The 26,272-nt window shown below is 40.7% G+C and overlaps 1 protein-coding gene and 1 pseudogene across 2 annotated transcripts; both read left to right on the forward strand.

Annotated features, from left to right (window-relative positions):
- The first annotated feature begins 939 nt into the window (after positions 1–939).
- On the forward strand, positions 940–6,686 carry LOC147511535 (uncharacterized). Its single transcript, XM_086598496.1, is given in 9 exon segments — positions 940–984; positions 1,236–1,337; positions 1,425–1,488; positions 1,491–1,526; positions 1,859–1,971; positions 3,553–3,627; positions 3,826–4,183; positions 4,316–4,422; positions 5,354–6,686. Coding segments are annotated over 7 exon segments (486 nt in total). The 3' UTR covers positions 3,877–4,183; positions 4,316–4,422; positions 5,354–6,686.
- A 2,953-nt stretch (positions 6,687–9,639) lies between these two features.
- Positions 9,640–25,657, forward strand: LOC147511536 (putative glycosyltransferase At5g03795; annotated as a pseudogene). Its single transcript, XR_015219431.1, has 4 exons — positions 9,640–10,165; positions 10,281–10,411; positions 24,359–24,710; positions 24,808–25,657. The product of XR_015219431.1 is annotated as a putative glycosyltransferase At5g03795 (transcript).
- Positions 25,658–26,272: the final 615 nt, after the last annotated feature.

The raw sequence follows: 26,272 nt of genomic DNA on the forward strand, positions 1-26,272 counted from the left end.
TATGTATTCAAGGTGGGGGAGAAGTTGAATATGCTCATTGCGTATTTGTGGAAATGCCCAAAAGGAAATAATTGCATGAACCACAGTCAATAAGCCAATAAAAATATGAAACAAGAAAATGAATGAAAACAGTGGTGTTGCAAGAGGAAAATAAAAAGCGCAAACCGCAATTGAACTAGCAATTGACATTGTACCAAATTTTTAAATCTGAACAAGCATGACTTATGATTTTTCCTCTGAAAATTTATATTTACATAGTTGGTTAACATGATTTTTTTTTTACATATGAAAACTGTCATTTGCATAGTAGTTTTTGAAACAGAATATGTCTGTAAATTTGAGATAACGTATGAAAGTTTATATCTCTACTACTAGTATAGCCTATAATGATCGTGGCCTCTTAAATTCATCCGGGACTTTTTCTGTCGACGATAATACCCTTGATGAATAATAAAATCAGATGCCTATTTAGCTATTTATTAATGAGGACTACTTTGTCTTTTTATGTGTTTATAAATTTTCAGTACCGATATTGTCCTTAAATAAAACAATTGCTTAACACCTTTAAATAGGGCCAATCAGTCTTTTCATGTGGGAGTATATTAGAAAACCAAGTCCACGCCATTCTCATTTGTACGTATTACTATTAATGTCATTTAATTAGCAATAATTGCTTTATTTAATAAGAGGTTAAGAAATGGAAAAGTCTAATTAGAGAATAAGAACCGATTCTTTTCCATTCTCTCCCACATCCTGGAACTAGCACAGAAGCCTAAAACTGATGCTTACCCTTTCTTCGTCTCACATAAAATCTCTTAGAAGACCTCTCCCATCTAAAAAAAACAACACACGTACGTACACACTCCCATATTTTTTTTTTGTGTGCTTTCTCTCAAAATTTGCTGCTTCCAAAAACCCCAATTTGAAAATTAATAAAAAATGGCGAAGAAGAAGACTTGGTGTTTTACGGAACTCCAATTGAGCGTGAAGAAGATATAACAAGTTGAAAGAAGAAATCAGTTGCTGAAGCTACTGGTCAATTACGTGCCGTTGTACCTTGGCAACAAAAGAGGTTTTTTTTTTCTCTTCAAATCCCGATTTAATTGTATGAACAGTTCTTTATGATGTGTTTTTTAGATTGGAACTTTGTTTACCAAGGATGAAGTCATATTGAACAATCATATACTAATTGCAACATCAGAAACTACTAAAAACACTTTCCTACTAAATTTAAGAAACTACTAAGATTCTGCCAACTTGATAGAAGTGGTGGTGGATTTATTTCTTCTGGTGAGTTTTTATCTGTTCCTGAGTTTGCTGTCAACCCTCTTTCTCAGGTTTGGGTTTTGTTTAAAGTATTTTAGTTAAAGGAATGATTTTTGTGAGATTTTTGAATGGTTTTGATGGTTTTTGTTTTGATGCAGAGATTGTTGAGATTTCTAGATGGGTTGAATTTTAAGGAATTTGTTGCATTCTTATAGGCATTTAGTCTCGTGCGACAATTCAGCAGAAAATTGAATATGAGTGTTTTGGTTAAGCTTTTTATTTTGTTGTGAGCATTCTAAATTGTTCAAGTTAGAATTAGAGATGATTGAAATGCTAGAAAATAAGTAGCAGTTTGTCAGTTATGATCAGTTAGCGGCTTAGCAAATAAATCCAAATTGGTCACTCCCCCTCACGTTTGTCTTCCCACTAGCCTTTACTTATGCTCAAAGTAAGTTAGACGCAATCATTGATATAAATTAGTTAAGTTGATAGTTGAAACTCAGTGAGTTTGTGTAACAGGGTCAAAGTTAAGTGCTCGTGTTTGGTTTAAGCTGAAGAGATTTTATTGTTTTTTAACAATTGTTTGTTATAGTTATTTTCAAGGTTTATGATCTAAATTGCAATGGGAAAGTTACCTTCAATGAGATGTTGGATGTGCTTCGAGATTTGACTGGATCTTATATTTCGGACAGCAAAGGCAGGTTGGTCATCTACTTCTTGATTTTGTTTGAGTTTATATGGGGAATTTCTTTGTATGTTTTTAGATGGAATGGATAAGGTTTTCCTACCTTTATTTTTGGATTAGAAGCTTCGCTTACTTTACCAGTCTCTGTATGACTCAAGATATTCGTACTCCTCAACTCATTTTTCCCTTCTCTAAACCATTTGAGCACCATGAAGTATGATTCAGTGGGATATTTTTCATTTAAAATTAATGTAGTTGCTCATCCTTATAAATCCGCATTTAGTTGCAAGTACGTAGGAGATGTTAAGATCTTAGTAGGCGGTACTATAAATAGTTGGCATGTAATTTTGAGATCAACATGTAGGTAATTGACTTTGTTTAGTCATGGTGTTGTTCCAATGGCAGACCAAAACTTTTCTATTGAATCTTTTTTGGCTAGGGGGGCAAGAGATTCTACTAGGTACTAGAAAGAGGAACGCACAAAGTGTCAGATTTTAATTTCTAGCTATCCCGGGTTCTCTATACACACCACCTACTCCAGAAGTTATACATCTTACTATGTGATATTCCTAATGAAACCCTACAAAATCCCAACTGATAAATTGGTAGGAAAATCCCATATAAAACTTAACATCTTTGGCTGGCCATGGATCTTACAAAGCCCTGGCTACAAGCCATAAAGCATTGTAATAATTTTTTTATATTGTCTGAATGTGATTGCTCTAGGAAAGATCCCATAGGATTGGCAAACCACCAAATAGATTATCCATTATCGTGAATTTATCCATTTAGTATACCATGGTAGTAAGTAGCCAACAACAGTCCCTTTAGGAATGCATTCTTCTACTAAGCATCGATAAAGGTCCCCTTGTGCTGCTATCATGATGTAGTGCTGACATCTGGGTGATGTATTCCTTAGAATATTGGTAAGAGGGTGTCTCACATTTTCTTTTTCCTCAATCAGTTATTGTGCATACAAAATGGTAATCTTTGGCCTCTGGTCTATCCTTGGAATTTCTCTTGGAAAAGCAAAGGGAATAACCATAGAGTTATTTTTGTGTGTTTATTCATTTTTGTTGAGGGCTTTGATGTGTATGCAATTTTACTCTTTGTTTCTTTCTGTTATATTTTTTTTCACTATCCAAAAGAAAAATGACAATATCCCCTCATACATTCTTTTTGTAGCAAGTCTCTCGCACATCAATCTGAATAACATATTGGAATGGAAAGACCTTTTTGAGAACAAGGGACCAATAAGAAAGACATTTTATTGAGTTCAAGTAGAGGGTCAGTCATTTAGTTTACAGTGAATGTATTGGATATTGTAAGTGCCATCTTGATTCTGAAGGCATAAGTTTTTGGAAATTTCCTTCCGAGTTATAAGCAGGTTGTCTTAGTAACCATGTGACCGTGGCCCAACGGCAGGAGGTTAAACAATTCAATGGGGCTATTCCACACAAGTGAATATCTAGCTTAAAATTGATGTTGCTTCATATCGTATTAGATTGGTTGAAATGATTGCTCTTAATAAAGCGTAGTGTTGATCTGAGTAGATTGATGTTAGATGTGTAATAGCTGATTAGATTTTGCTTTCGACACAGCAAGTTCTGACCCATGTCCTTGAGGAAGCAGGCTACTCAAAGGATTCTTTGTTGGTTTTAGCTGACTTTGTAAAGGTATGGAAAGCTTATCTTCGTTTATGTTAAGAAAAAGGTGCATGCATTATGTTAATTTTAGCTGCAAGTTGTTCCTAATTTTATTCTGTAAATAAGCTAGCATTATTTTGATTAAAAAGCAGATACCTATAACACCTAAACTGTTTTAGACTTGGTATTTGTCTTATAAATAATAAAACCCATCGTAATTTTTTGCAGATTCTTGGAAGTTCGGATCTTAAGATGGAGGTTGAAGTTCTAGTGGATTAATGACATGAACTACAATTTAGGTTTATGTGACTTGTGATGTAAATTAATGATTTTAACATGATGCTACCTGTATTTGTGATGCCTAATTTTTCATTAGTGAGAGGACTATGCACATTGTTGTTGCAATTTTCATACCTTCATATATAGAATATTGATACATCAATTCACGAAACAGGTTTGGAGTATTTTAATGGAGGGATAACAATAGTCTTCAACACTTAGAATGACGACGATGGTGCTTATTAGAATATTTAGGAGTGGCTAATAGCCACGCGATGGCAAGTAGAAATTATGGGTGCTTCCACAGGTCATTCACATTTTTGAACCCTTTTCTCTTGAGATATAAAGGTTGTAGGCTTAGAGATGAGAATACATGCTTTGGTATAGTTTATAGCAATATTGGTGGAAACTTAATAGAAAATTGGGATCCATGTTGCAGGCTATAAAGCGCACCTCTTTTGCCCTATTCTTTCTCGATCTCCCTTGGAATCATCAATTTCGGGCAGTCCAATTCATTAATTTGATTTTCAGGTTATGCTGATCCAGGTGAGTTTAGGATGATTAATGTTTTGTTGATTCCTATTAGGTTTTTTGATGTAATTAGGAGTATGTTTTGTCTTTTGAAGAAGAAAGTTTTTATTACTAAGCTTATGTGAGGGCATAAATTAGCACTATTACTTCATTGGTTATGAAACAATACTACCATCATCACTTTATTGGTAATATATGTTGAGTTGGTACTGTGATCAAAAAATTTCTAAAGGTTGTCCATCTATGTGATTACTGCTTTGCTAATTGTTTTGTTGAATCACTATACAATGCTTCGCTTATTGTTTCGTCCTTTTTTCAGTTGGTATAGAACTCATTTATTTAGTTTTATTTTATTTTGCAGATAATGTATGCTCCTATTTATCCTATAATCTTGGGGCCTGTACTTAATTTCTTGGTGTTATATTTTTAAATTATAAACTCTCCTGATCGTGTTTGCAGTCTGGCAAAGCAGGCATTGTAAATTGATTTGTTTGACAACCATGCTTACACTTTGTAATGTTGTTTGCTTCTTTGTACGTATTTAATGGTTGTGGAAACTTAGTGATTTTTTTAAAGTTTGTAATCAAAATCATCAAGGTTAATATCGCGCTTCAAACACAAGTGTACTCCCTCAAAATATTGAAGTGGTTGCTTTTTCTTCTTTTTATGCCATGTTTCGTACTTTCATATATCGTACCACTTTGCATATACCAGTATTTGCAGTACTTAAACATGTTTTCTTTGTAGTTCTATTGGCTATTTCTTAGGACATCAAGGTCATTGGAATGTCCTTACTAGGATAAGTATTTGCTAAAGGCACCAAACTGGAATCCATCTTGATGATCGTGTTACAAACACTTAGGACAAGGCCAGCTTAATTTAGAGCAATAAATTCAGCCACGATAGTGGAAGAAAGATCTACAAGTTTCTTTCATCTCTTTTACAGGTAATGTATAAAGATGTCACAATTCGAAGGATTGCAAATTGTCGGGGTTGAAGTGTCTGATGTGCTCAATGAACTTGCTGCAAAAACTCTTGTGAATTGAAGTTCCTGTCTTTGTCTGTCCCTCGTGAATTCCTTTGTCTAATCACACTGGATATAATGAATGCACCCTGTTATCGTTGCTTCCAGGCAGGTAAACCTTTGGCCATTATGTTTTATCCTTTGTAACAAGGGCATCCCATCGCTTAAAAGAATTTCTAAGTTACTTTTTAAGTTCATTTGTCTCTGTCCAGTACCTATAGGATACATGCCAATGGGGAGGGTCTTTATTTCTGCATATATTTTTTTTGCTCTTGAACTGTACGTTAAACTTAATTGCCAATGGATTTAAAAAAGTATAGGTCCAAAAGTTAGTAATACATATTTTGTTGGCATCTCCATCTCTCAAATCAAAACATGTTAAACCAGAATAGTTAACTGGTGGGTTAACGGTGAAAATAAGAAGTGGTAAAAGAAACAGACGATTATTGTCTCTAACTACCCCCGTAACTGGAAGACTAAAGAGAGGTACTAATCAGACACTTGAGTGAATAGTAGGAGGGTTTGCTTCTACTTAAGCAGACCAAGGAGCTTACAAATTTGTTCTCTAAGCTAGACACATATAACTAAGTTTGCTGATACATCTTACAAATTTTTAACGAGTCAACAACATGGTTGATAGTCCAAATCGGGGTTATCTAAGAACTCTTTTAAATTCGGTGTTGGGTTGTAATCTAAGCACTGAAATGCCTAGCTTTCACATCTCCCACCATTTTCTCTCATTTTGAGAGAGGACGACGCTTCTATTGCAAGATTTATCAGCTCTCTCTATGTTGTAGAGACGTAGTCAAAGTGTTTGATACTTAACTGCCAGTAGGCTCTCATCTAGCTCTCAATGCAAATTGCTAGATTCTGAAATGTGTTTTTGTAAAGCATTGGGACAAGTTCTTGATGTATATGGACAATGCAACGTACATATCAGTTGATCCATCATCGTTTGAGGAGTAGCTGCTTACGAGTAGATGGTTGCAACATATCAGCTATTATAGTGGAGGACAAGTCAGAGCGACTTACTTCTTTTTGTTATTGGTGTACTTTAATTCTTATATTGATGTAATATTCTATGTAGACTAAGTATGCCGCTGTGCCACAGATGCCATTGTAACTCCATTTTGGATGAATGATTAACAAACCAAATGAATAAGCTTCGGAGGTTATGTCCCATTCTTCCAATTCAATACATACGGCTGTATGTTACCTATTTACCTAAGATTTGTATATTAATTTCAGTTAATGACGTTGCAGGGATACTTTTGATGCACTAACCTTTTATCTTTGTCGTTTGCAACGTACACTTGCTATGATGATAGCCTAAAAGTACGTGTGATTTGGAGATATACTTAAAAGTCTATTGCTTACGTAAATCAAATAGAATTTGAGTTCCCTTTAAATAAAATTTTAAACGGCTGCCAGTACGTATGCTCTGGCATAATGTGAATTGTAAGTATGTTCACCTAAATTATGTTTACACTATTCAGTAAGTTTTATTTGACATCGGCGTGCAGAGCACGTGCATGTTGCTAGTTTTCATAGTAGTTAACCTATGCAATTTTATATTTACATATGAAAACATATATTCTAATATTAGTTAAACTATGTAAAGTTATATTTACAAACTAGTTTAAACTATGCAAATTTGTATGTACATGTGAATATTTTCTTCTACAAAATGGCTACTGAAAATATGAGAAGATTAACAATAACACTTTCTTCCTTTTTTCTAATTTTTTTCTAACATTTGACTGCATTTATTTTCACACACGAAGATGAATAACGGATACAACTCATGTATTATGCAAAGTACAAATATTATGCAAACCTAAGAATGCAGAGTAAAATTTAAGAATGCAGAGTAAAAGTAATATGCAAAGTACAAATACTATGCAAAGTTAAGAATACAGAGTAAAATTACCACCACACATTACACAAATATGAAAAAACAAATAAAAAAATACTATGCAAATTTAAGAATGAAGAGTAAAAACAACTACAAAAATATAAAAATGCATAGTGAAACTACTACATACACAAACATAAAAATCTAAACTTGAAATTGCAAAACTATGAAAACTTGAAGTGATTTTAACAAGATTTGGTTTGTTCGTAGTTTTTGGAGCAGCCATCTTCTCAATTTCATCTCCATCTCTTCTAGAACTTGAAGGTTGTTTTTTTTTTGTTGGATTTTTAGCTTTTTTCAAAATTGTAGAGTTTTATTTTTCTCTTTTGTTGCTTTCATTTTTTTTTGTTGATGAGAAAATAGAGAATTTACTCGTGTACTATGAGAATTTGCAGTAGAAGATGCTTCAGATATAAAAAGCTAGCCAGAGAGATGGAAGCGATAAGGAAGCGTGGTGAGAAAATATTAGTTCACGAGAATATTTACGTGGGGGTATTTTGGACAGTTTCTTATTTTCTTAAAAGCAGTGAGATTTTGAGGTGAGAAAAGATTTGAGGGGGTCTTAACGTACCGATTTCTGTAGCAGGGAGATTAAACCCAAATCCTGTATATTTGGGGTATGAACAATCACTGTTCATACTTCAACATAATGTATGATCACTAATAACACATATTGGAGTATGATTGATTGTTCATACCTCAACATGAGCTATGAACACTCATTGTTCATACCCTTGTTTATATCTCAACATACTGTATGATCAGTAAGAACACCTATTGGAACATGAACAATCATTGTTTATACCTCAACATGAGCTATGAACTACAATCACTGTTCATACATCAACATATTGTATGAGGTACGTTCACCTATTTGGGTATGAACAATCACTGTTTATATATCAACATAAGGTATGAACATTCATTGTTCATTGCAAAATGACAAAAAAGGTAAAATCGAAAAATATTTATTTTCACCCGAAAATTATCCTTGTAAGTGATTTAAAAAAAAACGCTGGGAAAATGGGCCTTCGGAGTTCGAACCAATTTCTTGATTAATAATTGCCTCAGTTTGGTGTAGACAAAAAATAAAAACTAAAAACACGTCAATATAATGGCATAGAATCGTAATATCACGAAATAAACAGGGGCTATTACAATTACGTCACGTGAATATTGTCATCACAATCAGGAGCATTTCTAGCAACAAGCCACTACTACGACTACAAGAAAAAAGAAGTTGAAGAAGCAACTTCTTTATTGCATGCTCAGTGATACTGTTTTTTTATGCTTAACATTATATATATATACTAAGGGGCCATTTGTTTTGCCTCTTATATGATCTTGAGGTCTTATAACCTCTTATAAGATGTGGTCTAGTGATTTTGGACATTTTTTTTGTTTGTTTTTTTGTCTCTTATAAGAGGCATTCTACTATAAATGTCTTATAAGAGGCTCCAATTCTACAAGTACCAAAATTGGATCTACTTCAATTCTATAAGTCTTATAACTTGAAAAATGACTCAAACACCCCCGTCCATATACTCCTAAATTTCATTTCTCTTCTCTTCTTCTTTTTTTTTCATTATCTTATTTTCCAAATAACTCTATTACCCTAGCCACCACCGGCTACCACCACCACCACTGCCGCCACTACCACCACCACCATCATTACCTCCACCACTACTACCACCGTACTATTAAGACTATCACCACCACCACTGTGCTATTAAAACCACCACTACCACCACCACCATCATTACCACCGTACTATTAAGACCAATATCATCACCTCCACTACCACCACCACCGTACTATTAAGACTATCACCACTACCACCACCGTGCTATTAAGATATTCACCACTTCTACTACCACCACCATCACCGTGCTATTCAAACTAATATCATCACCTCCACTACCACCACCACCGTGCTATTAAGACCACTACCACCACTACCGCCAATTAAGGTAGTTTTCTAAAATCGATATTCTAATTATCAAAATTGATTTAAAACCGAAAATCAAACTATACGTTTGTTTCAAATTAATATATTCAAGTTAAATGTGATGTAAAAGTAGGGTTATATTTGTCAAATAACCATCTATAAAGATGTCATGTATTTTTTTTTTTTTTTACAAGCGCTTTATAAAGGAACTTAAATAAAAAACAAACCACTTTATAAGACCATCTTATAAGACCCTCTTATAACACATGGTCTTATAAGACCCTCTTATAACTTAACCCAAAAAAACAAATAGCCCCTAATACTATTGTTTGTGTGGCAATATATTGTCGGTGCATTTTGAGATTGAATGAAGTACTTACTGTGTTGAAGCCATTAGCATAAACTCGCATGGCTGGCTGAATTTTGGATTTTGGCAATGTTGGATTAGCGGTACTTTGAACCTCCAGCTGCTGATTGGTTAGTTTTTATGCTACATTTGTTGCTGGTAGTTCGTTAGTTATGGATTTTCCACTTGAATATCAGAAGTTATGTCAGATCGACACCAGGAAACTGCTTTTCTTGATGGGAGTGATCGCCTCTATGGTTTTGATTCTTCAGTTCTTATCAATTCCATGTGGAAATGGTCTGCTATCTCTCTTTCCTTCTGGCATGGTTCCGTCAATTGGAATAACCGCCCATTCAGCTGAACAGTCTTCTCAGGACTCCTATATGATTGGTAATATTTCCTCTACAAATATTTCAATATCAAATAATTCCTCTGGGTCAATATTGGAGTTGCCTCAGACACCAATAACATCAATATCGGAAATGAACACTCTTACTTAAGAGTCGTGCCTCATCCCATTCAACGGTATGCCTTACACATATGTACTCAGGAAGTTGTTTCTAATTCTTCTTCTTCTTTTTTTCCCATTTATTTCTGAATAAGAGAACGAGTTTGCATATTATTCCACTGGTTGTAGAAGATACGAAGATGGTCTTCAGTACGTGACCAGGAAATCCTATCTGCGAAATCACAGATTGAGAATGCTCCTATCCTAGATAAAGACCGAGAGCTATATGCTCCTCTTTTCTGGAACATTTCTATGTTTAAAAGGTACATACAATCTTACTAGTCTTTCTAACTTTGTTACTTTGAACACCATATATAGCATGGTAGTTACCTCTATGGCGAAACTCTTACTGTTTTAATTAATTTGTTTGTTTTCGTTGGCTTATCCATCACTGCTTGTAACGTCAAGATACTGAACCAAAACAAATACTCAATTTCTAGCTTGCTATCTGATCCCAGAAAATTCGTAGTTTCTTACTGATCGATATATGTAATTTAGGTAAGTGAAGACTGGATTCCTGAATTAACTAGCATGGTGCTGGGCGCAGAACTTGTTTTTTTTTTGGATATGGACAAGTTTCCATAAGATAAATTGAGGATCGCTACCAAGTTCTCATGCACGTGTGCTTTCATTGTCTTCCTGTACTGTTTTTGATGGTTTTCTACGTATGAAATAATGTATGTTCATGTTAGTAAGAGGGGGGAGTACACACATTGTAGGGGAGCAATATCCTCATTAAGGAATATTGTACACGCGCGAAGCATAAGCGAACTCAGGACATCGACCCCCAAGACCGATCTGTGAGCAATATCCTCATTAAGGAATATTGTACACGTGCGAAGCATAAGCGAACTCAGGACATCGACCCCCAAGACCAATCTGTGAGCAGCTCCCTTCATGTAGGTGGTACGCTTAAGCTTGTTCAAGGATGTCTCAGATCTAACAAACAATTTGGAGACGTAACGCCTGGACGCAAAAAAATACCACCAGGTGTAATCATTACCAAAATCTTACTTGTACTTCCCACCACCGGAAATAGGGGCTACCCCCCCAACCTCCAATCAGCCCCACGACTCATACTAAAACTAGTCCAACACACATTCATAATCTCCACCCTACACATGTACAAGAGGGTACACGTGTCTCAGAGATCAACACTCCCTTAGGTCTATAAATACCACCTACTTGAACTACGTGAGACCTGATTCTTCTCTCCCCTTAAAAAACCAAGAGAAGATACGTAGGCAGCTCGTTCATCAGTGAACTCGGTCTCTCCAAAAAACCTCAACCCATTCTCCTCTCTTCATTGCATCTAAAGGAAAACCAAAACCCTCCTTTACATTGGCGCCGTCTGTGGTTTCGATTACTTGAGAAATCACTGTCACTCAACCCAAAAATCACCAATTCTCAAGCCCACGAAGCATGGCAAGCCTCGAAGCTCAAGTTCAAAACCTCGCAAACCAGCTGGGTTTAACAAACGAGAGCATTTCCTTGCTCAGGCAAGAAAATGTTGCTTTACGAGCACAGGTAGATGCTTACCAACAACAACCAGTTAGTAACATCGCTGAGAACGGCATCAACGAAGTTAATCAACAGATTAACGAATTATCGCAAAGGATCGGCCAGAGCGCAGTAAAAAAGGATCCGACCCAGATTGTTCAAAAAATGCTCAAGACATACCGCTGCGATCTCGTTTTCGGTCCGGGTTCTCAATAAACCCTCTCCACAAGATTTTATCCAGCCACGTTTCCCAATGTACGATGGCAGCACGTGCCCTGGTCAGCATGTGGCTTGATACATTCAAAGTCTAGCGCTTTACAGCTCCCCCGAGTTTGATCACCTTCACTGTCGATTATTTCCAGCCAGTCTCAAGGATGGCACACTTGATTGGTTCTTCTCACTTGAGTCCGATTCTATCAAACCCCTTTGAGCAAATTTTATCGACCGTTTGCTACCAATACGTGTAACAAATGCATCTAAAAAGCGGATCTTGACTCATCGTTCGGCTATCATTCGGGGAAGATGAAACCATTCGCCAATTTTAGACGGTTCAAGGCCGAAATGTTAGGGTATGAAAAGGCCCGAAAGAGTCTTTTGCCACCGGCATTTTCTAACGCCTATCGAGTGCGTAATACCGACCTCTTCAGATCATTGATGAAAGAACGCCCAGAAACGCTGTCATAACTATACGCTCGGGTAGACAAGTATATTAAGTTGCAAGAAAGTTTGAAGTTCCATGGCTTAGCCGAGGACCGAGGAGGTGGCGGCGATCTCGATCACACCCTGCGTGCGTGCGAAAAGTCGATCCAGCACCTAAAGGCGGCACCTAAGACAATAGCAGAGAGTTCGTTGTCTTGACACGCTCCCCCAGTTACATACTGGACAAGATCCAGCGAGCCTCATACTTCCGACCAAATGTGAGGCAACCAATAGATCGACCTGACAAGCCCTATGCAAGCGATTCCACAAAGCAAAATGCCATGAAACCAATGCGTGCTGGGGGCTTAAGCACTATCTCCGGGACCTCGTGGAAGCCGGTCATATTAAACAAGATAACCAATATTCCCCGACGGAGACTTGCGCTATAAACTTATGGCTCGCGAAAAGCACGTTGATCGATCTCCGCCTTCCAGAACCACCAAGAGGTTCAAGCTCATCCCAAAAAGAAGGGCGCCCCAGATCGTTTCGCCACGGTTTAAGAAAAAGACTCGTCGATCGCGGATAATGCTAGAACCATTCATATGATTACTTTCCCCGATGATTCTCAGAACCTCCTTCAGAGAGAAAAGACGCCGTGGTCGGCCTCTTCGGAAGTGTATCATTTCACTTCACAGCAAAGACATGCTCCCGGCTCAGTCGCAACTTCGGGAGATATCATTTTCATAGAGGCCGACCTCAACAAGGTTCGCCTCCCTCACAACGACGACTTGTCATCCACGTCAAGCTTAGCGACGGGATCAAAGCGTCCCCGACGAATTCGAGCTCGTCGACATTTTATTCTATCACACCGCTCAAGAGATGAGCTTACCCAAATAAGTCCTCATAGATCCGATTGCTCCCCCTTTACGGGTTCAATGGCTCGGGGGGGCCCGTCGGTGACATCATACTCCCGAGATCGGTAGGGTCTCGAAGACAAAAAGTCACCGCAATACACGCCGTTTTAGACATCCATCGCCCTACAATGCCATATAGGATGGCGTTGGATCCATCAAATGCAAGCTATACCGCCAACATTGTGATTCAAGCTCTCCGTTTTCCAGCCCTAGAGGAATGATGGAACTCGCTAGCAAAGAATCGCCTTTGAAGCGTATCATTGTAATCAAATCCTATCAGCAAGTAAGACCGACAGTGTACCAATCCACACAAGGAACGAGCCCACCAGTTATACAATGGCCAAAGACCTGGTTGCCGAGGTCAGAGCCAAAGCATCAAAACAGCACGTTGGGGGCTCCAGCAAGAAGGATCAGTCGTCTGTTTTAACTCCAGAAGTCAGTCCAACCATTGTCGATCCACCAGGTCGGATCCTCGAAGTCACATCAGTTGTTGTCAATCCAGCAGTCAAGACCCTAGAAGTTACCTCCGCTGTTGTTGTTCCACCAGTTAGCACCCCAAAAGTCGCGTCGTCATGTTTTGCACAACAAATATCAATTCCGGAGGTCACTCGAGACTCTGTTGTCATGACCACAGAGGCCATTCCAGCCCCTGTTGTCTTCGCCACAGATATCGCTCCAGCTCGTGCGGCCAATTTCACTCTCCCTCAGATCGATAAAGTATCACCATCTGAGGAAGCATCAGCGCCAAAGACAACACCTCAACATGCAGACAGAGAGCGAGTGAACCTAGGAACTGAGGATGATCCCAAGTTCGTATATGTAGGGGCTAACCTTGGCCCCACACTCAAGGCCCAACTTGTAAACTTTTTGGCCATGAATAAAGATGTTTTCGCTTGGTTGTATATCGACGTGCCTGGAATAGATCCTAATGTAGCATGTCATAGATTAAATGTAAATCCCAATGCTAGACTAGTTCGCCAACGGCCTCGCCGATTATCTCTGCGATTTCAAAAGCCATCAATGACGAGGTCGACAAACTCAAGCAAGTCGGTTTCATCAGAAAGGTAGACTATCCAGACTGGATCGCTAACATCGTCGCGGTCCCCAAAAAGAATGGAACAGTTTGCCTATGCGTCGATTTCACGAATGTCAATCAAGAAACACCGAAAGATAGTTTTCCCCTACCTTGCATTGACCGACTTGTCGACCAAACCTGTGGTCATGAACTTCTCTCCTTCATGGATGTGTACAGCGGATACAACCAAATCCCACTCGCTGAGGAGGATCAAGAGAAGACCTCGTTCATTACAGAGCAAGGAATTTATTGCTACAACGTTCTCCCGTTCGGCCTTAAGAACGCTGGAGCGACGTATCAACGTCTGGTAACTGACATGTTCCAGGATATGTTAGGAGATACCATGGAGGTTTACATCGACGACATGGTCGTCAAAAGTAAGAAAGCAAGTGACCACTTCACTCACCTTGAGCAAGCGTTCTCCAGGTTACGCCGAACTTGAATGAAGTTGAACCCAGAGAAATGCCTCTTTGGAGCGTCCTCCGGAAAGTTTCTAGGATATCGTGTCAAAATGAGGATCGAAGCAAATCCGGACCAAATCCGAAGCATTCTTAGACATGCCCGATCCACGCATAAAGAAACAGATACGGTTGTCGTGCATGGTCGGTATTTGACTCAACCGATTCATATCCGTGGTGTCGGACATAAGTGCCGACCGTTCCTCCAACTCCTAAAAGGCGAAGCAATTTCGTGGAACGATCAATGCCACCAAGCATTCGCCACTCTCAAAGAGTACCTCACCACCGCCTCCGCCTTAGCCAAACCAACGGATGGAGAAACACGGGGCTCTATCTAGCAAGATCGAACCGCCATCATTTCGGTTCTCTTCAAAGAGGAGAACAACGTAAAACCGATCTACTTTACAAGTAAGACGCCACGCCAAATTGAAAAGAATTATTCTTTCATTGAAAGAGCCGTGACTTGCTTTGTTATATTCGGCAAGAAAATTCAGGCCATACTTTCAAGCACATCCGATCAAAGTACTTACCGACCTCCCTTGAAGAAAATCTTCCACAAAGAAAACAAGACTACTCGTATGGCAAGATGGGCGAAGAGCTCTTTAACACCACATGGAGTTTGTACCTCGAACTTCTCGAAAGGTCAAGTCGCCGATATTCCCTAGCAGATTTCCGTCGATGACCCAAATCGGGAACCGTAAACGGAGCTCGCAGACACAAAGGAACGATCAAATCAATCGGTCTCTCTTTTGTAGATGACTCTAGCAACCGGGTGGCATCGGGTCGCCTTAGTGTCACCGATGGAACTATGATAGAGAAGTCGGTTCGAATCGACTTCGCGAACTTCCAACAACAGGCGGAGTCTGAAGCATTGATCATGGGACTTCGTGATGGCGCCTACAACTCGATTGTACGGGAACTTCAAGTCTTTAGTGACTTCGCGAATCGGTCGCTTTGCCAGTTGCAAAAGAGTACACTACCCATGAAGGTAACCTTTCAAATATCTTCAAGTCGTTCATCATTTATTGCCTTATTTTAAGAAAGCTACCATACATCATTTTTGCGTGGACGAAGAACCGCCACGATTAGCTTTAGCTTACTTAGCCACTCAAACTCTGAATTGCGTCCCAAGACAACTACTCATTGAAGTAGTCGACCGACCTGCGTATCAAGTCGAGCACGCCCTAGAAATAAGCGATCTGTTCCCTCTCTCCGCCGATCAGTTGAGTCAGACATAGATGCAGCCCATCATAGACTACATCCAGCATGGCACGCTCCCTATAGAACGTACCAAGGCCAGGAAAATCCCATATCAAGCACGTCGTTATTGCTTATTTCATAACAAGTTATTTAGGAAATCTGCTGGTGGACCACACTTGCGGTGCATTACTCCAGAACAGGGTCAATTGATTTTTGCGGAAATCCATGAAGGAGAATGTGGAAATCATGCCGGAGGTCGCTCTTTAGCCCACAAAGCCATTTCCCAAGGATACTTTTGGCCCCGTATGCAGATTGATGCCAAAGCATACGTCCTCAAGTGTATAAAATGCCAAACATTTGGCCACAATATCATCCAACCCGCTCGCGAGCTGATCAGTATAGCGAGATCATGGCCATTTCGTATGTGGGGCATGGACATCATGGGACCATTCATCCCACGTAAAAATCGCGGTTTCGCTTCGCCTTAGCCGCGAACCGACTATTTCACTAAGTGGGTCGAAGCCATTCCTTTAGCGCATATCAAAGAATCACATGTCAGAAATTTCATCTGGACTTACATCATCACCAGGTTTGGTTTGCCACATACACTAGTGATGGACAATGGCTCCCAATTCAAAGGCAGAACAGTTAAAAAATTTCTAGTCAAGTGGAAGTTCGTTCATGCATTTTCTACTCCACAGTACGCCCATCGTAATGGAAAAAGACACAAGACGACTCCAAGTTAGCACCTACATGGGAAGGCCTAAACATCGTGGAACGCGTTGTCGGCAATGGAGCATACTGGATAAAAACCCAAGAGGGGAAATTGTTACCTCACCCTTGGAATACTTATCTGCTGAAAAAATTTTATCAGTAAAATCACTGATGTTGTATATTCCGTTTTTCATTTAGTATAAACTCAAGGTTAATTTTCTTATGTTCCTATTACAATCTACTCCATTTACTTGCATCGAAAAGTCATACAATTAAGACCGAAGAAACGACCAAGACACTTACATGGTCTAATGCTCGCCGAAAGCAAAACGAGAACGCCTCGCGGAGCGCACGACTATCCGAGCTTACGGGCTCCACAGCCTCTCCAAGTTTTGTCAAGTCGAGGACCTATATTTCTAGGATCGACCAAACGAACGCCTCTCCGTGGAGCCTCCTCGAGTGAGCAAGTCTTGTCAAGTCGAGGACCTATATTTCTAGGATCGGCTCCGGAGCGTGCGACTCTACGGAGCTCTCCAACCTCTCCAAGTCTTGTCAAGTCGAGGACCTATATTTCTAGGATCGACCAAACGAGAACACTCTCCAGGTGAAGCGACAACTCTGCCGAGCTTACAGCTCCAGCCTCTCCAAGTCTTGTCAAGTCGAGGGACCTATATTTCTAGGATCGACCAAACGAGAACATTTCTCCGGTGAAGCGCATAACTCTGGAGCTTACGGAGCTCCGACCTCTCCAAGTCTTGTCAAGTCGAGGACCTATATTTCTAGGATCGACCAAACGAGAACGCTCTCCGTGAGCAGACAACTCTCTAGAGCTTATAGGCTCCACAGCCTCTCCAAGTCTTGTCAAGTCGAGGACCTATGTTTCTAGGATCGACCAAACGAGAACGCTTTCCGTGAGTAGACAGCTCTCTGGAGCTTACAAGCTCTACAGCCTCTCCGAACCTCGCTCGTTGAAGAACCTATACTTCTAGAGTCGACCATACGAGAACATTCTCCATGAGCATTACGCTTCTATAAGCCAACACGCTCTGCCTGAGCAAAACACTCTCTTGAGTATTACTTCTAAGCTCAGATCAATGCACCTAGTGGAGAACTCTCAATTCTAGACTCAGATTATCTAGAATGCTCCCAGCGTTTCTTCTCTTATAACATGATGAACAAGGAAGAAAGCGCTAATCACAGGCAAAACGTGTCTCTGATCTAAGTCTCAAGCTCCTCAGTTATTTCAAGCCACATGCATAATAAGCAGGATGCTAACTACAAGCAGTTAATCAGAAACATGCATTCTGAACACAATCAGTAGCAATACTTGGCCAACGCCACAACAACTAGATCCACCGATCTGCAGGGCCTACCCAAGAAATCCAGATCGGTGCCTATTACAAATTTAACAAAGCATCGAATTGCCACTTCCGTGGAAACCAATTCTCTGTACCAAAGTAGCGAACTGCTCAGGCAAGCCTGAAGACACAGCTCTATTGTTAACTCTCATATAAGATAGGAGAACGTAAACAACACTCACAATTTTTCGCTGAAATAGACAAAGATAGATTGCATCATCAAATATCAGTCAAGACATGCTTATCTTCCGCGCTTAGTAGATTAAAGGTGTCCGCGCAGATCTCAAAGATCACGCCGCGATACCTTGCCCCTGCTCCTCGCCTTCAATCGCTTTCAGACGTGATACTTCGCCCGTCAGAGCGCATATCGCGAAAGCCGCCGGTATAATACTTATACGGCTTTGCATGCTACCCTTTGACATTTTTTGGCATATGCAGTCACCTCAGCTAACTCCCCCTTTAGATCACTCATATCTGTAACCAACGCAACGTTCTCGGCAGTAGTATTCTAATACTTGTTGGTCATCACCTCTAGCTTCCTCTTGTCAGCCCCCCACACAGCTCGCATACATCCTAGCTTGACGTGAGGGTTATCATCAGTCTCAACGTTTTGCAAGAAACTGCGCGTACAAAGTTAAAGATCAAAATTGCCCTGGAAACAAACACAACAACTTAGCGCATAAGGAGCTCACCAAACAAGCGGCCATATCCATCGTCCCTAACAACGTCTCCATATCTTCATCTTTCACCTCCGCCTTGTCACCATAAAAGACTATCCCCTTCAGAAGGCTAGTCGCTATGGGTGCCGAGTGGAAGCTACTACCGATCTGGCGTTTAATCAGACGCTTCTTCCCCGCCTTCCCGTGTAGTAGAATTCGCTCCCACATCCTCAAGATCGCTGGGGGACTTAACTCACCACCGACTTGGCGACTTTTGCTTTCAGTCGCTACGGCTCCGCAAAGATGAGGATCGGTGTCTCCTACCCGCCGTGGCCACCTAAACACAATGCCACCAGCCGGACGACCAGCTCTCCTAGGTCGCTTGTTGCCCTTGAATCCTACAGAAACATCCTTCCTCTTACCACGATCATCGTGCACATGAGGATCGAACTCCATCTCCTCCATTATCAGAGGCGAAGTCTCTCTCATACTCCCTTCTCCTCTCACATATGGGCGGCACCTTGCCATGATCAAACTTACGAACAGAGATAACACCGCATGAGTTAAAACTGTACACCAACTCATTCTTAAAGAGATCACATTCCAAAATGAAAACAAACGTACCTGTAGAAGCAGCGATGGAGGTAGTGCACAGCGATAAGGCAGAGATGAGCTAAGACAAGAAGCCAAGCAAATACCTTTGATATTCTACGAACAGTTTTACTTATTAGGTAACGTCTTTTCCCTAAGCACATCATAATTACCTTGAGACGCCAAACGTCAGGCCACCTGCCCGCCATCATTACGCTCCTTGTACTGCTCATTTTCCTACACGTGTCACACACGTGAGGAAATACTCCCATTCTCGGCGATGAACAGAACACCATGCGTCCTACTCTATGTGCAGATCACAGCGATCTAGTAACCTCATTACAGGCGGTACCTAAAGCTAAAGACAATTTAACGACAGGACGCTCATCCAAGCCTACAGGTCAGTTATCACCACATTCCATCTGACATGCATAGTTAAAGCAGTATCACCGTTCATATATTCAATCAAATAAACGACACACACAACAGGGAAACAAGCAACGAGCATAGCATATAAGCAAAAAACGACCTGTTCAGATAGGCCACAACCACAGTTCGTTCCTTAGCCGAGTTGCTGAGCCTACTCAGGAAATCCAACCCGGCTAAGCAATATTCATCATCATATGGTACCAGATCCTTCAGAGTGGTAGCACATAAAAGCAAGAAAGGCGAACTGCCCAAGTTACCCCAAGAAACCAGCTCTATTGTATCACAGCTTACAAGCAAACAGATTAACAAGATGAACTTACAACTCACCATCTCTAGGCGCAATAACTAGCTCTCCAGCCACAAGTGACTCGTCAATTTCAGCATCCCTCCCTTCAACCACAACAGACACTCCATCCAAATCCAAACTCATAAGCACTTTAGACACAGCAGCTTCAGCTCGCGGTACCACGGCTTCTGGAATGACCACTGAAGGAGCGAGAACGCTACCGACATCCCCCGCTTTTTGTTCCATTGCATGCGAGACATCCCGCGTGCATGCTCCTCCTTCAAAGCGTTATAGTCCGCTTTCCAAACTCAACAAAGTCGAGATCCGTGTCGTCAAAGGCCTTCAGAAGGCCCCGAGTAACCTTCCGCGGCAAAGGTAAGGCATACTCGCTCAAATGATTACCAATTTCCACAAATACGGGAATGGAATGGCTCTCTTCAAAGACTTCGTAGTTTTAGCCTCGGATCTTCGGTATCGGTATCTTCAAAGATCTTGGCGGACTTCGAGCTTTGGTGTGCTTTCTTCAGTCTTCAAGCTCCTCACGTTCCATCTTAGCGTCCCCAACGTTTTTTCATTTCATCCGCCTTCACCACGGCTTCTCTATCTGCTTCCGCGAACTGAGCAATCTCCTTCAACTTCTGAAACCCACTTACAAGCTGCAATTGCACACAAATGTTATTAACCAGGTCACAGTAGCGTACATAAGCGAACAGACACATCAAACGGGGACAGATCCACGTACCAGACATTACGCGATTTCCATCCGCTTCAGGTTATCAGCCAGCCCTTTGTCATCAAACTCCTTACGGTTGCCGTCCAGAGCTATCTGTTTTAACAGACAAGCCGATACCTTACTCGACTGGCTACAATCGGGTTCAGCCTCACGATTCGTTGAACCCCGTTGTCGTCTAAATACACAAACTGTGACTCTAAGTCGTCCGCAACCATAACTGACTTTCCACTAGCTTTACAAGGACCCTTCGCTTTCACCAGCGGACTAGGTTCTCGCACCACAGGAGACGGACTAGACCCCACCCCAAAGCCGGGCTAAGTCCATGACCCGCCCGGTCGCGACCCGACTCGGGCGAGCAAACCGAAGCACCGGCTTTGACCACCACCGAGAACCACCCCCGCTACTGAGCTTTCCCCAAGAGCATGCCGTGCAACTTTTTGGCAACTTCGGCAAAGATCTTGCTCGGAGGCGCCATTTTTCTTTCTTCTCCGACCGCTCTTACACGAGGATTGAAGAACCACCGCCTCTCTTTCTAAAGGAGCATCAATCGACTTCTTCGAAGTCGAGCTCGACCCACTGCCCCGAAGCACCACCTCCGAGGGTCGTCTCAAGTCGCCACGAGCCCGGTTCCTATCTTCCGCGTTACGGATCACTCGCACAAGATCTCCATCACCCTCGCCTTAGTCCGACCTCGAGCTCGGTCCTTTGAGAGCCTTTCTTTTCCCGGATCGCAGCCCACCTTTTTCACAAAGAAATGAGCAAATTCGAAAGCGCCTTTCGCTTTGTTTTTTCTCGTTAGAGTCACCCGCGCGAACCTCTCTATCTCCCCACGGCCAGTTCGCGTTTTCACAGAAAAATCTACAAGCAAAACAAAGACATGGGTCAGTTAGAACAACAGTAAATCACCAAGTAAAGTGACAAAAGAAAGACATTCCTACTCACCGGATATGTTACAAATCCTAGTTTGCAACCTACATCCGCTATACGAAGTTGCCAACTAGCAAAGAACGACTCTTTGTCCGGGCCCTCGTTGCTTACACCGTTAATCACAAATGTAACGCGTCGCCATCGTTTGCAAACTAAAGTTCGGGATTACGGATCGCCTTCACAACATAATGTTCAATTATGTCGGATACCCCTATGTGGTATTCCCACTCACATTCAATGTGTCGAACACCCTAAAACAGCCGCTAGGTGTTACCAACAAACCGACAAGGAGACTTCCAACAATGAGCCAAGAAGTCACAAACCGCCAGAATGGTATTTGCATATACGCTCCTCACCGCCTCTCACAGATGATTACCCCACCATTCGGGCGGGTTGTACTCCTCACTACGCACATTTTCACTCAACCGTGGTTCTAATATCTTTAGATCGGAACGTTGATCCCATAAGCCGCCGCCGGTTCGGGAACGAGCTCGCAAAGACGACGATCCACCGCCCTGGGGCAACTCACTTGACGACGAACTCTCCCCTCGACCGACGTGATCGGCTACAAAGACCTTCCCCCGGCCGGATCGTGTATTACCCTCGTCTACCCTAACTTCCTCATCCAACTCAACTTGAATGCCAACACTCACCGATTCTTCATTATCATCCTCATACTCACCACAACTTAATGAAACCTCCCGAACCTTCGATCGAGTATCGTCAGAATCAGACATTATGACGTCTCCTTCTTATCAACTACTCAAGCTTAAACCCTACAACCTAACACTGACCTACTTACTCAACAACTCGCACTTGAACAAGAGGAAAACAAATTGAAAATGAAAAGGCAGCAGCAGCAGAAGCACTAACCTGAGAAACCCTAGCTTGCGTTTTTGCTGGAGAAAGAAACAGGAAATACTTTTTCGAATGTCCCAAATTTGATTTTGTACAACTGCCCGTTTAGTTACCAAGAAGTTATGATTACAGCTTATGCTCTAGCCCGCACACGTGTTCCAAGGACCTGTCTTCTCAAAGTTCCGAATAATGCGGCGACACGTTTCTTTACCAACTGCTACGATTCTGTCATGCGCCAATCACGTGCCAACTTTCCTTTCCCGCCAAATCATCATGCCACACGATTCAAACTTTACGGCATCTCAGTCAGATCGTCCACCACAGCTCGCTCATGCTCCACACGTTCTTCCATTTTTCTCTCAGCAGATCGTTTCCATGGACATAAACAATCTACTGAGAGGGGGCTGTGTAGGGGAATAATATCCTCATTAATGAATATTGTACACGCGCGAAGCATAAGCGAACTTAGGACATCGACCCCCAAGACCGATCTGTGAGCAATATCCTCATTAAGGAATATTGTACACGCCAAGAAAGCATAAGCTTTAACTTCGTGACATCGACCCCCCAAGATCCGATTTGTGAGCAGCTCCCTTCATGTAGGTGGTACGCTTAAGCTCGTTCAAGGATGTCTCAGGATGAACAAACGGCTGGAGACAGAACGCTTCAGACAAAAACACCACAAGGTGTAATCATTACCAAAATCTTATTTGTACTTCCCACCACCAGGAAATAGGGACTACCGCACCAACTTCCAATCAGCCCACGACTCATACTAAAACCAGTCCAACACACATTCATAATCTCCACCCTACACATGTACAAGAGGGTACACGTGTCTCAGAGATCAACACTCTCTTAGGCCTATAAATACCACATACTTGAACTATGTGAGACCTGATTCTTTTCTCCCCTTAAAAAACTAAGAAAAGATACGTAGGTAGCTGGCTCATCAGCGAACTCGGTCTCTCCAAAAAACCTCAACCCATTCTCCTCTCTTCATTGCATATAAAGGAAAACCAAAACCCTCCTTTACACACATGCCTCAAATCAATTTCATATAGAAATCATCCATGGTTGTTGGTAGTTTATAAATTATGCATGATCATTGGTTTTTAGTTGAATATTTACAGTACTTTACAAAAGTAGAAGCACAATCACAAACCAACAGGAAATATATCCATCATTTATAAGCTGTATTGGACTGACGTGATATTGTAGTTGTTGTGGGACATACCGTCTGGGAGTTTTGTGTCCCACTCCAAGAAAATATGTGGAAAGGAGAAAGTTTAGAAGGAATTCTCTATGGCCTGTGGGGCTCAATAAAGATATGATCCACATTACATGCCACAGATAGTGTACCGAGAGATGGGTTACTGATTAAAAGTTTAAAACTAAGCTGGTTTAAAGAAAATGCACCTAAAATGACGACAGAAATAAAGGATAAGAATTATGATTTATGATGCTTTCTGGATTGTCTTCTCTCCATATCATGTTTTATGCTTTTGTATCCAATAATTACTCGCTCATCAGTCTGGTATTAGGATCAGTGACAATGGTACAAGAATAAGTATCCGTGCTATTGAGGAATGTTGCTGCGTCTTTTTTTTTTAAGTAAAACCAGTTTTACTGAATCATAATTAAGTATAACTAGTTTGGTTAGATAATTAGGACCAAGTCAGTTTTTGTATTTTGGATTTCGCGTCAATCATCTTTTCTTATTTTATAGAATTAAGCTGTTTTGCTCCAGTTTTTAGAGAGTTTTGTTGATTCTAAAGATATGCATATCTCGCACAATCCCAAATACACAATGATTACCCCATGGAAGAGCTCTTTACATGAAGACTTCAATATGAAAAATATTTGCAGGAGCTATGAACTGATGGAACAGACGCTCAAAGTATACACCTACAGGGAAGGAGAAAGACCCGTCTTCCACCAGCCATTAACCAAGGGAATTTATGCTTCTGAGGGATGGTTTATGAAACAAATGGAAGGAAATACACAATTTTCGGTAACAGATCCTAGAAAAGCTAACCTCTTCTATATGCCTTTTAGCACAAGAAGGCTAGAGCTATTTTTATATGTACCTAATTCACACAGTAGTAAGAACTTGGTGGAATACTTGAAGAATTACCTAGACGACGTGATCTCATCAAAATATCCTTTCTGGAACAGAACTGGTGGAGCTGATCATTTTCTTGTTGCTTGTCATGATTGGGTATACTTCTCGTGCCTCCTTCAGACTTAAATTTCACATTTTTTTAGCTGAAACTCCAATTTCACGTGTAGTCTCTGATAAACTCTGTATTTCCCAGGCCCCGCATGAAACGGTGCTACATATGAGTAGGTGCATTAGAGCACTCTGCCATGCTGATGTTAATGAAGGCTTTGTAATTGGCAAAGACACGTCTCTTCCAGAGACTAATGTGCGTAGCGCAACTAATCCTCTCAGAGATCTTGGTGGAAAACCTCCTTCTAAGAGGCAGATTCTCGCTTTTTTTGCTGGGGACATAAATGGGTATCTCCGTCCTATCCTACTACAGTACTGGGAAAACAAAGACCCTGATATGAAAATCTCAAGCCATATGGGTCGTGGAACCAAAAGCAGGGAAAACTATGTCCAGCACATGAAGAACAGCAAGTACTGTATCTGCGCAAAGGGTTTTGAGGTTAACAGCCCAAGAGTGGTTGAGGCCATCTTTTATGAATGTGTCCCTGTGATTATATCAGACAATTTCATGCCTCCCTTCTTTGAGGTTTTAAACTGGGAGGCATTTGCAGTTTTAATCCCTGAGAAAAACATTCCAAACTTGAAGAATATTCTCCTTTCAATACCGGAGGAGAAGTATCAAAAACTGCAGATGCGAGTGAGGAGGGTGCAGCAACATTTTCTTTGGAACCCAGAGCCTGTGAAATATGACATATTTCACATGATCCTTCATTCGATTTGGTACAACAGAATTTTTCAGGTAAGTCCTAGATAGGACTTAGGAGTGGTATAAAATTCTTTTCGACAAAGCTGCAGAAGAGAGTTTTTGTATATGAAGTAGAAAGAACCCACTCTTAAAGATGGAAACCAGAGAAAAATATAGGGAGAAGTGGGTGTACACTGTACACAGTCGAAATTGGTTATACAGTCAAAGGTTTCAATGTTTTTACCAGTCATCTCTTTCCACTGTATGGTTGTAGTTGATTGCTGGAATAGGAGTGTGTGTGTGTGTCTAGTCGTTCTTATTCTGTATTTCTGTATACTAGCAAAACTGCACATTAACTTTTGGATACATATATAAACGATGGCAATGAGAACAGATAATAATGAAAACTATTAAAAAATTATTTTACTGCAAAGTAATAAGGAATTTGTATTTTATTATCACCTCCAAAAAACAATACGTGGATTGCGCGTTGATGTTAACATCATAAACGGGACCAAAAGAATTAGAGGTAACATTTATGAGGAGCATAATAAACTTGATCAAAAGTTAACACATCGAGAAGTACATCATATTTCATTTAAAAGCAGTGCGTTGATGTTTGTCATTGCTAAAACACACAGTAACTAAATCTGCATTAGCCTATCAATAATGCAATTTGTCTTCTTGTTGGGTGCGTGACCTCTTAGTACAACAACAGAAAAACAAAAAGGCTGTCATCTAATGTCAATTCTTGTTTGATCGGTGCAATAGCAGTAAAGTTGCAGATACAAAGTTTACTTTGAGTCAAATGCAACAAAAAAAAACGGTAGACAACACTGAATAACAAAATCATAATTGGTGTAAA

This window comes from Coptis chinensis, chromosome 3 (genome assembly GCF_015680905.1).
Source record: "Coptis chinensis isolate HL-2020 chromosome 3, ASM1568090v1, whole genome shotgun sequence".
Taxonomy (NCBI): Eukaryota; Viridiplantae; Streptophyta; class Magnoliopsida; order Ranunculales; family Ranunculaceae; genus Coptis; species Coptis chinensis.